Source organism: Panthera onca, chromosome F1 (assembly GCF_046562875.1).
Source record: "Panthera onca isolate mPanOnc1 chromosome F1, mPanOnc1 haplotype 2, whole genome shotgun sequence".
NCBI classification, from domain to species: Eukaryota; Metazoa; Chordata; class Mammalia; order Carnivora; family Felidae; genus Panthera; species Panthera onca.
Window position 1 is genome coordinate 55,985,850 of NC_138355.1, and position 16,759 is coordinate 56,002,608.

General features: G+C 40.2%; 1 protein-coding gene across 1 annotated transcript in view; it reads right to left on the reverse strand.

The window, feature by feature from the left end:
- USH2A (usherin) overlaps nucleotides 1–16,759 on the reverse strand; it is a 737,363-nt gene that overhangs the window by 88,325 nt on the left and 632,279 nt on the right. The window contains exon 61 of the mRNA XM_078441308.2: nucleotides 8,896–9,250. Within this exon, the coding sequence (XP_078297434.2) occupies nucleotides 8,896–9,250 (355 nt within the window). The remainder of the gene's footprint in view (nucleotides 1–8,895; nucleotides 9,251–16,759) is intronic.

Consider the following 16,759-nt stretch of genomic DNA (forward strand, 5'->3'; position numbering starts at 1 on the left):
TACCAAATTCAAACCAGTCATTTTACTTCTCAGTCTGCAAATCTCTTTTGGCTTGGCAGGGGTTTCTGCACTCTGATTTTTTCTGAAATAGAGACCCAATGACTTTGTCAATGGAGAGGAATTCAGGGCAGATATGGAGGAAGGAGATCCATGGCTTCTATTCTGAATCTATGGTCTGCTTGGTAAACATTCCTTAGAGGCTCTTGGACAACAGGTGGAAACCTGTTTTGCCCGTATGAGAGTCAGATTTTGATTAGAAAAAAAGTCCTGGGAAGTGCTGCCATTAAGATAGTCCTTCACTGGCTGATCATCTGATCAAACCCTGCCAAGATGATAGAAAGGTCTAAGGAATCATCCCGGGACTTGGAAGTGATGTCACATTCATCTCTTCTGACAGCATGACTAAGAATCATGATGCTGTGTTTGTGCAGCCAGTGGTTTGTGGTTCTGCAGGATGAGTGCTGGGTTTAGAACCAGGGGTATGAGCGAGGGTCCTCCTGGGTTCTTTTCAGTATTTATAAGTATAATCAATGCCCATGCATGACCAAATAACTGCTTATTATATTGTAATTTGTCTCTTTCCTCATTTGCTTCAAGAACACCATGAGTCGCAGAGAGAAAAGAGTATTTTTTCTTTCTTTGTATCTGTTGTAGCTTCTGGGCACAAGAGATTCTCAAAAGAGAACAACCGATTAATGGCAGAGTCCCACGGTATTTCTTTGTCTTGATCGTCATATTAGATTTTACATGTCTTCGTCCTCAATTGCAAATAACTCATAATGGTCATACTTGCATGAGATTTCAGAGAAGCAAGTAGCACAGATTTTCAATTTTGATTTTGTTTGCTGATGTCCAGTGTGGATAAACAGGAACTACCCTGACAATGGTGCGTTTGTAGTGGAGTTGCATAACATCAAGCAAGAAAACTATCCAAACAAATGAATTTCATGACTAACTAAAATCTCAGATTTGGGATTCACAATACATGGCATCCAAAATTTTCGACTTTTGTGATGCCGCTATCAAAATACTTAATTTATACAAACGTAAGCCCTCTGTGACAAAGACAAAAAATAGTTGCTATTCTGGGGCCTCCCAGGTCATAGACATGATCAACAATGCCAGCAGTTCGAGCTTAGTTAACACCTAGCTACAGCACTAACAAGATGTTTCACCTTAAAAATTATATCGAGATAAAAAGATTCATTTGCAAACCCATCACATATGTATTCACAGGTGGTGGGTGTGGGTCATTGCATTTGGATTAAAAAGCAAATGTCTCTCTCTACATGAGAGGTCACTAGCTGGTATAAGGCAAAATCTTTTCACTGTTCGGCATAATTAAAATATTCCAACAGTGGTTTCGGTAATTTAAAAATCACAGTATTGTTGTAATATTTTTCTAGGCTTCAGGAGCTCACAATTGTTTGGCCCAATCAAATCTGGGAACACTAGAGAAGTTATCACCCATCAAGGTAATTACTTTCAAGTTGAAATAATTACTCTATCAATGTTAATGGTCTTTCAACTTCAATAAAGCACTCACCTGCCGATAATCACGGCTAACCTCTTGCTCTAATGCAATTCCCTCTCTATTTAGTAGGTTATATTACAGCCGTTACAGTGGTCACTTGTCCTGAACAGCTGCTGAATTTCACTTTGATCGGCTGTGAACCATAAAAAAATTGGTCATCTGTGTATGATTTCCCCCTCACCCATAAGCCCTTGCAGAGCTAAGGATATGATCTCTTGGCTGTAATAGGGTACTTTAGGGGCAGCCATCTTGTCTCGGGTAGTGGCTACTTTCCACTGGTGACAAGAGCACGGTAGTTCAATTAACTTCTGCCCTTCACTGCCATTTACAGCTTGCTGTCTCTGCTAAATGGCATATATTCTGAATTTATGGCCTGGGCCTGTTACTGTGTGGACAAGTTCGTTTTACTTTCATATATGTTTTTTACCAAGGTTCTGTGGAATTCTTGGGTGTCTTTACAATTCATTTAAAGACCAAAAAATAACACACTGGAGTGAAAGGGCAAATAGCCTCCTCACCAACTGCCCCTTATATACCGATAGTCTGCTCTTTGGCCCAGGTAAACTAGGACGATGCCAGTTTGGCAGGGTCTGTGTAACCTGGGAAGTGTGTGCATGTGTGTATGTGTGTGTGTGTGTGTGTGTGTGAGAGAGCTATCAAAACACTTCATGTTTTGCTCATGTGATCCCAGATGGGGGATGGGCAGGGTCCACTGAGCATCATGGTAGGTAAACAGAACTGCATCTAGAGAGGAAATCACCTGAGGAGGGCTCTTTGAGGGGCAAGGCTGAGATGTTATGGTAGAAGGGACATGAGTCAGTGCTACACCTTAGGGACACAAAAAAGCATGTTCTTGTTCCAGATGACTTAGAAAGGAAATAGCCCAACCCGATACTTGAGACATTACCTGGAAATTAACACTGTGTTATCAAGAAACACTTAAATTTGCATGGCCTGAATTTTGTTGCAAGGTAAAGAATGCTTAAAGTATATAAAATGTAAGGTTTTTCATTCATGACTTAAGTAAAACAGTTGCTCTATACAAACAAAAACTTTTCCTACTTCTGTCCATTTTTTCTGGCTTCTGTAGTCCAAATAGCAGGACTTCTAAAGTTTTACATCCTGTTTACATTGCCATTTACAGTTTCTAAAGTATTTTGCACAGGCATTAATTTAGTTAGCCCTTGAAAAAGCCTTGTGAGATAAGTAACATTTTAGTTCAGACTTGACAAGGAGGAGGAGGACGGATCCATGTGAAGTGTAAGAACATGATCATTTGAGGAAGAACAACATGTGAGAAGAACCTGCAAGCAGGACTCAAGATATACTTTAGAAGTAGGACCAGTAGGATTTAGTGAAGATTGGTTGTGGAAGGAAGGAAGGAGAAGGACTCAGTTTATCTGGGTTGAGTGATAAGAAAGATATGGATCAATTTAGTTTGTAACAGGATGTATTAGGAAATAGTAAGTACAGCTTAGAAAAGAAAAAAAAAAAAACAGGTGATAAGTAACTTTACTGGAACAGCTAGATATACCTCTGCAGGACTTCTAGAAACAAAGAATCAGCCTTACACCTTCAAGCCCACCTTCCTCTGAAGATCTGTGTAAGACAACTTTTAAGAGGGGAGATCCAGTTCATGACAAGCAGGTTACAGAAGGGAATTTAGTAGACAAGCTTTCCCACATTAGTTCCTTACTACTTGGGAAGAAGGAATGCGGAGACGCCATACTCCCCTCTCAAGGCATATGAGGGACATCCAAGAGAACAACTTGAAGGAACGGAGGGTGTCTGCAAGAAAGGTGAGATGGACAATTTACTCTTTTCATGAGCCCTGCTCCAGAGCTGAAGAGACTCAGGGTATTTTAATGTAGCCACTAGTGTGGAGAAGCATCTTCTGAGATTCTTCTGAGATTCCAGGATTTGGGGAACACGGAAGCTGTTTCCTGATTCTTATTCAAAGAATTTTGAAGTTGTGAGGCTGGCTGGGTCTCACTCAGCATGCTAGGGTGAGTAGAGAAGATAGGGCTGGACAAGCTGTACTTTCCTTATTTGGTAGAATGAGTTTTCCCCAGGCCTGGAGGATGCCAGGAAAGGAATGAGTTTTTTCAATGTGAAAGGACCTAATATTAGCTGACTGCTCAGGAGAGGGGGACCCAGAAGCAAAAGAGGCTGTGGGGCTGGATCTCTGAGGCAGGAAGGGATAGGAATATAAGAAACTAGCCAGATGTTGCCTGCATCGGGGGACACGGAGCATGTAACTTCTCACACAGGACCTCTGCATGACCCCACAGGAAGCAATGTAGATGGATAAAAACAAGATTCATGATTAATGCTTTTTTTTTTTTTGGTCTAATTCTTTCTTTTGTCCCACAGTCCTGGGGACTTCGACAAGAGAAGAGGGAACTGAAGAAGGAAGAAAATAAACAAAATAAACATGCCCTTTCTTTTCTACTGTGGATCTCTGAAGTCAGGCTTTAGACTAGATTTTTTTTTTCAACACCTGAAATGCATCCTGATTACCAGAACTGGGCTGGTCCTTGTCACTGAATGTGACTAGAAAACCATAGCACGTGCCTTAGAAATTAGAGATGACTGAGCAAGAGGGTCCCGGATGAAGCTTGTTGGAATAAAGTGGTTAGAGAAAAATAAAGCTCTCTCTAAGAAGTAGTTGTACAAATTTCAAGAAGACTTATATGGGTTGCATCTCCAATAATATTGAGTAAAAAGCAGATATCCAAGATGTATCTGTGATTAGTATCATATTATTAGAAAAAAGGGATAAGGATAATGCAAGGCTAGTGAATAAAAAAGTTAATGTCAAACTAAATACATCATATGGGTCGCACAAATAAGTGTTCATGTTTTGTGTGACATTTACACAATTGCATTCTGTAGTTTTATATAAAGAATGAGTAACACAGTTACTTATAAGATGTGAAAAGCTCAGCTTATAGAACTGGTATAAAAAGCGTAGTAATTGTTTTTGTTACCAAATTTTTCTTCAGTTTGGAAAGATAATCACTAGAGGAATCCTTCTAGATACCTAGATCTCCTAGAGCATTTCTATTGTGTTATAAACGGATGGGGAGAAAAGAACCATCACATTGTAAGAGCTACAATTAATTAAGATCATATGTAAAGAGCAATATTTTACATTATACGAAGCCAAATTAAAAATGGGATTAAAAGCAAACTAACCAATTTACTCACAAACTCCACATAATATGGCAATTATGAAGAATTTCACCCCCCCCCCCCCGACCCTGCCACATATCTACTTAATGGTAAGGAGATTTGAGACAACCACATGAGAAAATTTTGAATACCTCCTCCTTGACATTGGGCAAGTGAGTTTGGCAACTAAAATCTAGAAAGTAGAGTTTGTAATTCTGGATTTTATTTCCAGATTGGAAGCCAACTTTTAGTGACCCATATAATTTGCTTACCCCTCAGCACCGTATGCTTGATTCTACACACAGTGCAGAGTACCATCTATCTTTCAGGGTACTGGGCAAATGTACGATCTGGGCTTGATGTTTCATAACCCTGTGGGGTAAGCAGGGATATACTGAGAGCACAGACTAACAGGTAAACCACCTTTGCCTTTGAATCCCAAGTTATTTCTGCCAGTGCGATGGCAGGTGCCAGTGAGAAAAAGCAAACAAATCCGAATGGTGGCAGCAGTATCGCCAACCTCGCCAGGAGTGTTCCCTGTAAATACCACCATGGAACTCTTGCATGCCAAGTGAGGCTAAATACAGTTTCTCTTCTGACACTGCACAATTCATCACAGAGCTAATTGGGAACGGAGCTTAAGGACTTCTACTTAAAGCTAGCTTGCTGTCAGTAGTGGAGAGTATTGGTCTGAAGAGACCCTAGGAAGCTAGCTATCTCTTTCTTCCCCTTAGAAGAACCTACTTGGGCCCAAAGGGAGATGAAACTTTTCATGAGGTTGGGAGAGAAGCTGGTGATACATTAAAACCCACGCTCTTTCCATTTCTCCTCTCCTGCTGCCTCTGCTGCTGCTGCTGCTGCCGCTGCCCCTGCCAGCACATATGCTCTCCACCCCCACGGAGGGCTCCCATTGCCATTTCTCCATCCATTGCCACCATCAAGAGGACTCATGCATCCATTGCACCTGTTTTATGTGGCTCTCCCAGCAACGTCCACCTGTTTATAAACAACTCTGGGGGGACCTTGGGACAAGCCATAATGGCGCTACACTCTGGGCAATTTATTGGTGGCCCCTCATGCAGAGATAGGATCTCAGTAAACAAGAGACTAAATGAGACTATTTAGTGATACCTCTTGCAAGTCTGTGGATTCAATTGTAATCCTTCAATTGTGGAAATGGATTCTGTGCCTCACCAACTGAAAATGCAGTTCATTTGCTCTGGAGAATTTTAGCCGAAGTCGTCAATGAAACAAAAACTTGAAAAATTTCCAAAGTGGGCACAGACATGAAAGAAGGCAGTAAAGATGTTTAGCTAGTATAGGAGTTAGAGAAATAGTAAGTAACTAGAGGCAGGAAGACACTCAGAGAGATTTAAAGGGGAATCATTAAAACATGAGCAGCAGAAACCTGAAAGCAAAGAAACTTAGAAATCTGAAACGCCCAGCGGTAATCATCTGTGCCTCAGTCTTGATTACTCATCTTCCCTTTCAGTCTCTGCTCTGCCCAAGGGTCTAGTCTCATGGTAGCTTTCAACAATGCAATTGACCGCAGTATTGAGTATTGGCATACTGAATATAGTGCTCAATGACTATTTGCCAAATTGGATTGAATCATCAATAATCTGTTCTTGACCCTGAAGGTTCATTGAACTGGTATAGAGAAGTCATGCTCTTCTGAACTGGAAAGGGAGGACTTCCGTGACAGGAGGAGGGGTTTGGGCAGGATAAAAGGAACATTCTCTGGCAGTGAGGAATTAGAATTAAGTGGTAGAACCTCCTTTAAAGATCTCAAGAAAAACAAACAAACAAACAAACCTCAAGTGTTTCAAGCGTATGAAACTCAAAGACAATAGTTTATTTTTCTGATGATTTCTTTCAAAGATGTCAGCCCCAAAACAGTCATAGTGGCCTCCTGCCCTGAAAATTTGGCCGACTGACCAGAATGTCTGAACACTGGCCTGATTGCTCTATGGAAGATGTCTTGGATTGCTTAACAAGCTCAAATGGAGCCTTTCCTAATGACCCTAATGAAATCTTTTCTTGGGATTCTCAGGGCCAGATACCCAGATTCGGGTGGGGGGGTACTTTCGAACATGCACACAGACACATACACTAGAAAATAGGGTGCAGAAACATTCCTGTTTCCAGATTATTCTGGCTGCTCTCTTAGCCCTGTGCAAGGATTGCTTTCTGGAAAATGGCAGGGTGAAGCAGTCCTCGGCTGCCAGGCAGAAGCTGTGTTTCTGGGCCCCAGGAACAAAGGGCCGTGTGATGCTTAAAGCTTGGGTCATAGGCCTTCCTCTTTTTCAGGAACTTTTTGGTGTGATAAAAACAGAACCTGGCAGATTAAATACAAGACAGAGTTCATTGTATACTTTAAATCTGGTGTTGTGAAATGAAATTGGCTATGAAGGAATGATGTAGAGGGTACTCCATAAGAGAATTCCAATAGAGTTGTTTGGGGACATTAAATGTTTAGGCTCAGCCCTCTGAAAGCCATGCTTCAAAATCAGAGGTTTAATTATTGCAATATTGGTACTTACAATAAAAATACATTTAAATTAAGGTGCCTCATTCAGAAAGCTCCTGTCAAGAGTTTTTCAGTATGTTTACTTTATTTTTCAGTAGTTAACTTTCAGGGTGGAAGTTCAGGACACTAATTCCAATGATAGGGTGAGAAGGAAGAGATTTCTCCATAGATAAAGTATCAACTAAAAAAGGTCTTCTGCCCTTAAGAACACTGCTTTTAATGCTTATAAGGAAGACTGTAGAAAGATGTCATATGAAAGACCCTTATCTACAAAGAAAATTAAATGTCACATAAAAAATAAAGTACCAATTCTGAATTCTAAATAAAATAAGGATTTCTTTAATATTGTCTCTTTAATTCGCAGACTGCTTATTTTTTGGTCAAGTGAGAAAAGTGAACATAAGGACAGAGAGAAAATACTGTACTATAAACCATTCATTTACAACTATTCTTCTGGAGTTTCATTAAAACATGTTTGCTCATTATTATGTAGACATTTTGATGGATGTTATACTTCTATAAGATAATCTTCATGTATATTGGGCCGCCTCAATTAGCGGTATAGAAACAGGGTCTGCTCTTTGAAAATAATGCTTTAGGCTGTCTCTTCACTTTTTAAGAGAGGTTTTCATATTTACCAAGGTCTTGGCACATTTTGAAAACTGTACGTATTTAACTACTAAGACCACAAGTTTTATCTTCTCCATGAAGCCTCTTCAGTATGAGGGTTTCCTGCTGGCCTTTCAGAGCATTTCTTGACTAACACTTTTGGTATATAATATTCTCTCTTATATTGTGGTTTATGGCTAGGAGATGGTGGAGTTTGGGATCTGAATCCCGGTGTCGTGGATATTATGGGCTATAATTCACTACTTCTCTCAGATTTTTCTTATGTTCAATTCTCATCTCTGCAGTAATTATACACGAGAATGCTCCCTGATAAAAGAGCCATCCTGTTTCCATTTCTTTCTCCTATAGAACATTAAGCTATGTCAGATTTAAAGAAAGATCTCAGAAGATACTGGGTGAACTCAATTAAACTGTGCTATGGGCCAGAGGTGATCAACCCAGAAAATCACCACTGAGTTATAGTGCATGTGATATCTATAGCTATATGATCCAGATAGATAGATCTAGAAATTTAACTTTCTTTTTTCTCAAGGAGACAGTAATACCACACGTATCTATATCTGTATCTGGATCTGAATCTGTATCCGTATCTTTTTCTATCTGTAGCTGTATCTATATCCATATTTTTCTATATCTGTATCTATATCTGTATTTATATCTGTATCCTTTATCTGTATCTATCCTATATCTGTCTAATTTCATCGGTGCCTCATCCCCATGAGCTATACAGAGACACATTTAGTATCCCCATTTCATGGATTTGGAAATCACACAGAGAAAGATTCATTTACTTGCTTGAGGTCATAACAAATTAACCGTGGCCTGCAAACTGGTCTCCAATATCCCTTAGACTCAGTTCAGTATCTTATCCCTCCTTATGACTACATTGCTCTTTTTCACATGTGAAAGATTTTAATGTATTTAAGCTCTAACTGAAGAAGAACGATAAGCTGGATAAAAAAAATAAATTTCAACATGTTAATCAGATAATCTAAGTATCTGTTAGTCTTTTTTTCTAAGTTCTTACCATCACGGTGAAAGCATGTACAGTAGAGATGTTAAATGTAGAATCATCTGGTCTCTCTTGGTAGATCACATGGTACTGGGAGATAATGCCATTGGGGGATCGTGGCTCCGTCCAGTTCAGCAGAACTGAATGAGCACTGGTGGCCTGTGCCCAAGGTGCTGGCAGATCTTGAGGTGGGGCTTCCAGAGTCCGTGCCGATGACCACAGACTCTCCACTGAGCCCTTGGAGTTGTGGGCTCTGACTCGATATTCATAGAATGTGAAAGGCATCAGAGTATCTGAAACATCGGTGAATTCAAGGGCTCCTTCTGACCAGACAAACAAAAGGGACTCTGCTTCGATGCCAGCAAGACGTCTGAAAGGAAGCCAGAAAGGCAATCAGGAACAGCTGCACATTTCAAAAGAAGTTTGCACGTAGACTAAGAAATTGCATTTCAGGGGCGCCCAGGTGGCCCAGTCGGTTAAGCATCAGACTTCAGCTCAGGTCATGATCTCACAGCTCGTGAGTTCGGGCCCCGCATCAGGCTTTGCGCTGACAGCTCAGAGCCTGGAGCCTGCTTCAGATTCTGTGTCTCCCTCTCTCTCTGCCCCTCCCCCGTTCATGCTCTGTCTCTCTCTGTCTCAAAAATAAATAAACATTAAAAAAATAAAAAAAATAAAATAAAAGAAATTGCATTTCAGAAAAATTTATCAGCTCAACTGTCCCTTTCTGGTGTCCTAATGAAGACCAGATGAAAGAGTATGCAAGAGGACTGGCTCGATATCATTTTTTAAATGTAGGTTTTATATATATTTGGCTAATCATAAAGAATGCATATATTTCATAGAAAACATGTAAAATACAGAAGAAATAAAAACATTTAAACAGTGTAACACCGCCCATAATTATGTCTTGTCATATTACATCAGAAATGTTTCCTTAAAAAAACTGCACACGGAAACCGCAGAAACACATACGTTATTTAAAAACTTTAAAAAATCAGAAGCGTACACGTAAGCACTATTAACACACGTAAAAATTCTTTTTGGATCTCTGTCTATATGTTTATGTACATGTGTGCAAGTGTATGCATGTGTACATGCAGGTACATGGCCCAATTTAATTTTTTGCACAACTGGAAATTACACCATATACAATTATTAAAAGTTGATATTATTGGGAATTCTGACCCTTCTGTGGTAGACAGATCGCACTAAGTATCCTGATTTGTCTCCCTGTATCCCCATGTCTATTGCTAATGTGCTCTCAAGCTCACTCTAAACATGGCCATGGGACTCTCGTTGGTCAATAGGACAGCAGCAAATATGATGCATGCGGAGACCTGGAAAGTGTTTGCACGCTGAGGTTGACCCCTTGCCGCTCGTGGAACCGCAAGATCTTCATGCAAAAAAGCCCAGGCTAGCACACTGAAGGATGAGACTGATGAGGCGAAACCATGGTTCTTATTCTCTTCCACCTGGTACAATGTGATTTTGCACCTGCTTCCAGGATATTTAAAACACATATATTGTTTTAAATTTTAATTAACTAATTAATTTATTTATTTAGGAAGAGAGAGAAAGAGAGTACACCGAAGCAAGCAGGGGAAAGGCAGAGAGAGAGGGAGAGACACAATCTCAGCCAGGTCCTGCACTGTCAGCACAGAGCCTGACATGGGGCTCGAACCCATCAACCGTGAGAACATGACCCGAGCTGAAATCAACAGTCAGATGCTCGACTAAGCCACCCAGGTGCTCCTAAAACATATTTAAAATTCATTGCCTGCATCTCATGTATTTTATCTTCATTTGAATTTTCTCTTCTTTAATTAAGCCATAACCCTTTGAAGTAAGGACCAATCTTTCTTGTAGTGATCAACAAACCTTTACTGAGCACTTAATATACACCATGCCTTGTACCAGGGGCAAAGGTACAAAGATTGTACACATTCCTTTCCTGAAGGAACTTAGGCCCCTAAAGGAACTCATAGCTGAGTGGAGAAGATTGAGCTAAATGCAAATTAATGAAAATAACATGATAAATTATGTAATATCAATTTGCTCTAGAGATCTTTAAAGGGCAAAAGTCAAATTCCTATTAGATGTCTTCTCCAAGACCTAGTAAAATGCAGAGTATGCTCAAAAAATTCTTTCAACTGCCTGAGAAAGGGATTGTTTAGTCCCATCAGTAGATATTACTGCTGTGAAAACGAAGGCAAACTATTTCAGTACTCAATATATAGAGCATTAAACATCTGAGTAGGAGAAATGGAATTGTCAGTTAGTATGGCCCCAAATATCTGATATTTCATTTGGAACAGTTATTTGCTCATCTGAATGTAAAACCATGATGCAAAAATAAATAAATAAATAAATAAATAAATAAATAAATAAATAAATAAATAGAAGTAAAATCATGATGCAGACCTAATCGGAAGGGGAAGTTCCTGAGGAATCATGGACCATTTGGTCTATTTCTGTGTGCCCAGCATCTAGCTCAGTAAATTCAATACTTTTTTTTGAATGAATGGCCACAACACACGTAATTCCATGGTTGTCTGCATTTTTGCCTCATCTCTATTAACTCTTTTACTTACTAGGTTGGGGAAGAATGTACCAAAGAGATGAACCTCTCCTACTTAGCTTCTACTCTGTAGTAGAGAGAGACTGACTGATAGGGCGGTATTTTCCAGGCCGTTAGGAGTATTTAATGAACATCCTCTTCAGATGCCAGGATACTCACATGCTGCCATATCAGATTAGCCATCAACACGGAAAGGGTTATTAAGACAAAGTAAATGACAGTACCTCTCACAAAAAGGCAGGGTATTTAAAATACTCGGCTTTGGGAATTTGAGGACCCTCAAGTGGATCAATCACAATGACCTAAGCACGAGCAATGACAAGCCTCCCGCTGGAGGCTACAGAGGCTTCTGAGATGCCACTCAGTGACCTGCAATTATGGTCGGCAACCCACCTCATTATTCCTCGCCACCATGCGTGGGCCAGATTCTGCACTCAGTGTAGGTTTGCAGGGTTTGGCCTTTGTACTTGCTGCAGATACTAGGCACCAGGTGTGTCATTGGGAGGGATCCATTCTAATGAGGACCGCAGGGCTCACAGCCAAGGACTCCCCTCAGTGAGTTTTTAAAAGGTGTTTGCAAGGAACATAATACAGCAAACAAACATAAACTTCTACCGGGAAGTAAGATTTTCTGTTTTGTCTGGCCTCATCCTTTCTATGACGATTCAGTTAATTTTTATTAAATTCTCATGAATCCCCGCATTGAGGTGTAGCCATGGCTGTGACATTCTTTTAAAACATTGCCTGAAAGCGTGACTTTTTAACATCTCTAAGAGGTTAAAAATTATGCTAGCTTCAAGTTTATCCACTAAAGCAGTTACAGGGTGCAGCCTGATGAAGTATTTCTTGCCACTATTGAATACTCAATAAATTAATACTGTGTTGGGGTAAATGCTCCATCTGTGGTGGTAAAAAATAGAATATCTTTATGTCTGAATACACTTGGAACAGAAGAGGTTACATAGATCACAATTATTCCTAATTCATGTAGGATTTAGGCTTCAACTAACTGGAAGTGTTTCCTCCTAAACAGTCTGTGTTTAGGGAAATCACATTTTCAGTCTTCCCAAATAGCCAAACGGTTATTCTATGCTTAAACTCATTTGGGAGATACTTCAATTATGCTCTTTTCCAACTACAGTTAATTTAATGTTGTTTAACACTAAGAAGAAAACCAAAATAACTATGAAAACTAGGAACTACATATTTTATTTTAAAGAATATATTTATTTTGAGAGACAGAGACAGAGAGAGAAAGAGCATGCATGCAAGCAGGGGAGGGGTAGGGGGAGAGAGAGAGAGAGAGAGAGAGAGAGAGAGAATCCCAAGCAGGCTCTAAGCTGTCAGTACAGAGTCCCATGAAGGGTTTGATCTCAGAAACTGTGAGATCATGACCTGAGCTGAAATCAGGAGCTGGACGCTCAACAACTGAGCCACCAGCACCCTAGGCACCATATTTAAAAAAAATTTTTTTTAATGTTTATTTATTTTTAGGAGAGAGAGAGACAGAATGCAAGTTGGGGAGGGGCAAAGAGAGAGGGAGACACAGAATCTGAAGCAGGCTCCAGGCTCTGAGCTTTCCACACAGAGCCTGGTGCGGGGCTTGAACTCTCAAATCATGACCTGAGCTGAAATCAAGACTGGGACACTCAACCAACTGAGCCACCCAGGCACCCCAGGAACCATATATTTTAAAGGAGATTCATACTTATATTTTCTTAATGTAGTATATAACCTTTAAAAAGAAACATCCTAACCCCCATTCTCTGCCAACAATTCTCAGGACTTGTCTTTAAAAACAACTAAAGCAAAACCCTATAACTCAGTTTATTTGTCATAGCAATTTAGTATTATGAAACTGCCACCCTCATCTCATGAAGAATAACAAGAATGTTGATTTAAATATAAAACCCCAGGGGCACCTAGGTGGCTACATTGGTTGAGCCTCCGACTTTGACTCAGGTCCTGATTTCATGGTTCCTGGGTTTGAGCCCCGTGTTGGGCTCTGTGCCGACAGCTCAGAGCCTGGAGTCTGCTTTGGATTGTCTCCCTCTCTCTCTCTGTGTTGTCTCCTCCCTCTTCCACTCACACTATGTTTCTGTCTCTCAAAAATAAATAAACATTAAAATAAAAATAATAAATAAATATAAACCCCCAAATACCTGTAGTCAGAGAAGATAGATCGTAGGTCCAGGCCTACAACCACCTGATTAGATGACCTTGGGAAAAACTCACCTGTGCTCTCTAGTTTCCATTTCACGTTGTAAGCTAGAGTTAATAACCTTATACAGGAAATGGAAACACAGGTGATTTATAAAATGCCATGCGAATGTTGAATCAACCAGCATTGCGGAGTGAGTGGACACTCTGGTGCGGGGGAGGAGACAATAAAGATCATCCGCAAATGTTAAGACTTAATCCCATTTAAAACATTAATGATTTGCCGTGCCATTGGCCCGTGCTTACCGCTGCAGCTTAATGTTCCAGACTTCCTTTTTCTCTAAACATTTACTTATTTATTTTGAGAGAGAGAGAGAGAGAGAGAGAGAGAGAGAGAGAGAGCGAGCATGGGGGAGGGGCAAAGAGAGAGGGAGAGAGAGAATCTCAAGCAGGCTCTGGGCTGACAGTGCATAACCCAACATGGGGCTTGATCCCATGACTTGAGCCTAAATCAAGAGTTGGACACTTAACTGACTGAGCCACCCAGGTGCCCCTTCATGTTCCAGATTTCGATTCTATTTTATATTCCACTCATAATCAAATGCTTGCCTATAGTTCTTTTATATTCCATGATTGTTCAGGCTTCTGTGGCTTCGATATGCTAATCCTGTTCTGCAGTGCCTTGCTCCATACTCTTTTCTTCCTCCCCCTTCTATAGGCTAACTTCAATTCATCTTTAAAAATTTTTTTTAATGTTTATTTACTTTTGAGAGAGAGACACACACAGAGGCATGAGTGGGGGAGGGGCAGAGAGAGAGGGAGACACAGAATCTGAAGCAGGCTCCCCCAGCACGGGGCTCAAACTCACAAACTGCGAGATAATGACCTGAGCTGAAGTCAGATGCTTAGCAACTGAGCCACCCAGGCGCCCCTCCAATTCATCTTTTAAAGCTCCACTAGAGTACTTTCTCTAGGAAGTCTTTCCTTTTTGCTTCTCTCTCAAGTAGAATTATCGCATCCTCCTATGTGTTAAGTCTTTTCTTTATTGATTCACTTGTCACACTATTCTGTAATATAATTTCTTTTTTTCTATCTTTCATACCATACTACAAGCTCCTTGAAGGCAAAGAATCTCTCTTACTTATCTATATATTCTCAGCACCTAGGGAAGCATGGCACACTATATTAAACAATAAATATTATTTTTGAGCAATGACTGGATGACTGGTTGACAAGAAGAGACCAAAATTCTGTGAAACCTGCCAACTAGAAAAAATGTGCCTGTTATTAAGTTGTCTCTGAGCAACAACCCTATCCTTCTATATTTGGCTTTTTGAGAGTGGAGCTAGGGCTATACGGTGGCATTTCTGCTTTGCCGGCTGATTCTGTTGGGCTAGGCCAACAGGGGGCGCCAGAGGAAGATCAGAAAGCTGAAAGGAAAAAGGAACTGGCTCCTTCCTCTTTGCTTCCTGTTTGCATGCTGATTAGGTAAGCATCACTTTAGCAAGGATTTTTCACTCTGAAAGTAACAAATAATTCCTCCCTACAAGAAGTTTGTGTATGAACTTTTAATAACACTTGGAAAAACAGCTTCATCTCATGCCTCCTCCCCAGACACCTACATCAGCTGGAAGCAGCCTCCTCAGCTGTCTGGATCCCAGCATCGGGGTGTCCCCCTCTAACTTCTGAGTTTTAAGAATTTTAGCTGCCTCGCTTGGTTCCCTCAATCCCGAGGGTAGTTGCTGTTTCCTTGTTGTAGCCACCTGCATGATACCTTAGAGTTCACTTTTTAACCTTTCAACTACCCGGTTAACAAATTTACAACTAGTTAACAATTACTTATGTTAAATTCTTTCAGTTAAAATGACTGTCGAGGTTAAGGGTGCCTGGGTGGCTCAGTCAGTTGAGCATTGGACTCCTGATTTTGGCTCAGGTCATGATGCCAGGGTTGTGAGATTGAGCCCCTCATTGGGCTCTGCACTGAGCATGGAGCTTCTTAAGATTCTCTCTGTCTCTGTCTCTGTCTCTGTCTCTCTCTCTGTCTGCCCCCTCCCTCACTTGTGTGCTGTGTCTCTAAATGAAAATAATAAAAAAGCCTGTAGTGGTTTCTCTTCCCCAAGCAGAACTTGACTGTGATAGAGAGTGATGATGATGTTCACAGAGAGAGAGAGAGATAGGAAAGTTGTAGACAGGGTGGTGCTAGATTTGCATCTGGACTAACTGAATTTCCTATTTTGTCTTTATCACACCATATTATACATTCATTGTGAAAAGTAATTAGAAACTATGGATGAGCAAAAAAAAACCCCAAACAAAAAACAAACAACAACAACTCAAATGCAGGCAGTTCCCAACTTATGATGGCTCAACTTACAATTTTTCAACTTTATGATGATGTGAAAGTGATAAGCATTCTGTCGAAGTTGTACTTCAAATTCTGAATTTCTATTTCTTCCCGGACTAGCAGTATGCTGGAGGATGGTCTTTCAGAATTGGGGGTACGGCAGCGAGTGGCAGCTCGCGGTCAGCCACACCATCACAAACAACTGCATACTTACAATCCTGTTGTACCCATACGGCCATTCTGTTTTACATTTTCAGTACAGTGTTCGATAAATTACATGAGATGTTCAACACTTTATTATATACCGCAGGCTTTGTGTTAGCTGATTTTGCCCAACTATAGGCTAATGTAAGTGTTCTGAGCACGTCTAAAATAGGCGAGGCTAAACCATGATGCTTGGTACGTTCGGTGTATTAAATACATTTTCGACTGATAGTATTTTCAACTTACAATGGGTTTATTGGGATGTAATCCCTTCGTAAGTCCAGGAAGATCTGTATTTGAAAGGATTGTGCTTAACCTATCGCTGGGAGATAAGCATAGTTAACTTTTTTTGTTTGTATTAAGCATTCCAGACATTTTTCATACACATATATGTAAAAAAATATATATTCTATGTATTTAAGGAAAAACAGACTCATACTAGACACACTGTTGTGCAATCTGCTTCATTTATTATCAGGAATCTTCTTCCTTGTCCTTAAATATCTGTAACTGCCAGATTCATCTTCCTAAAGCATGGTACATCTTCTTTTTATTTAAAAATTTTTTAATGTTTATTTATTTTTGGGGAGTGG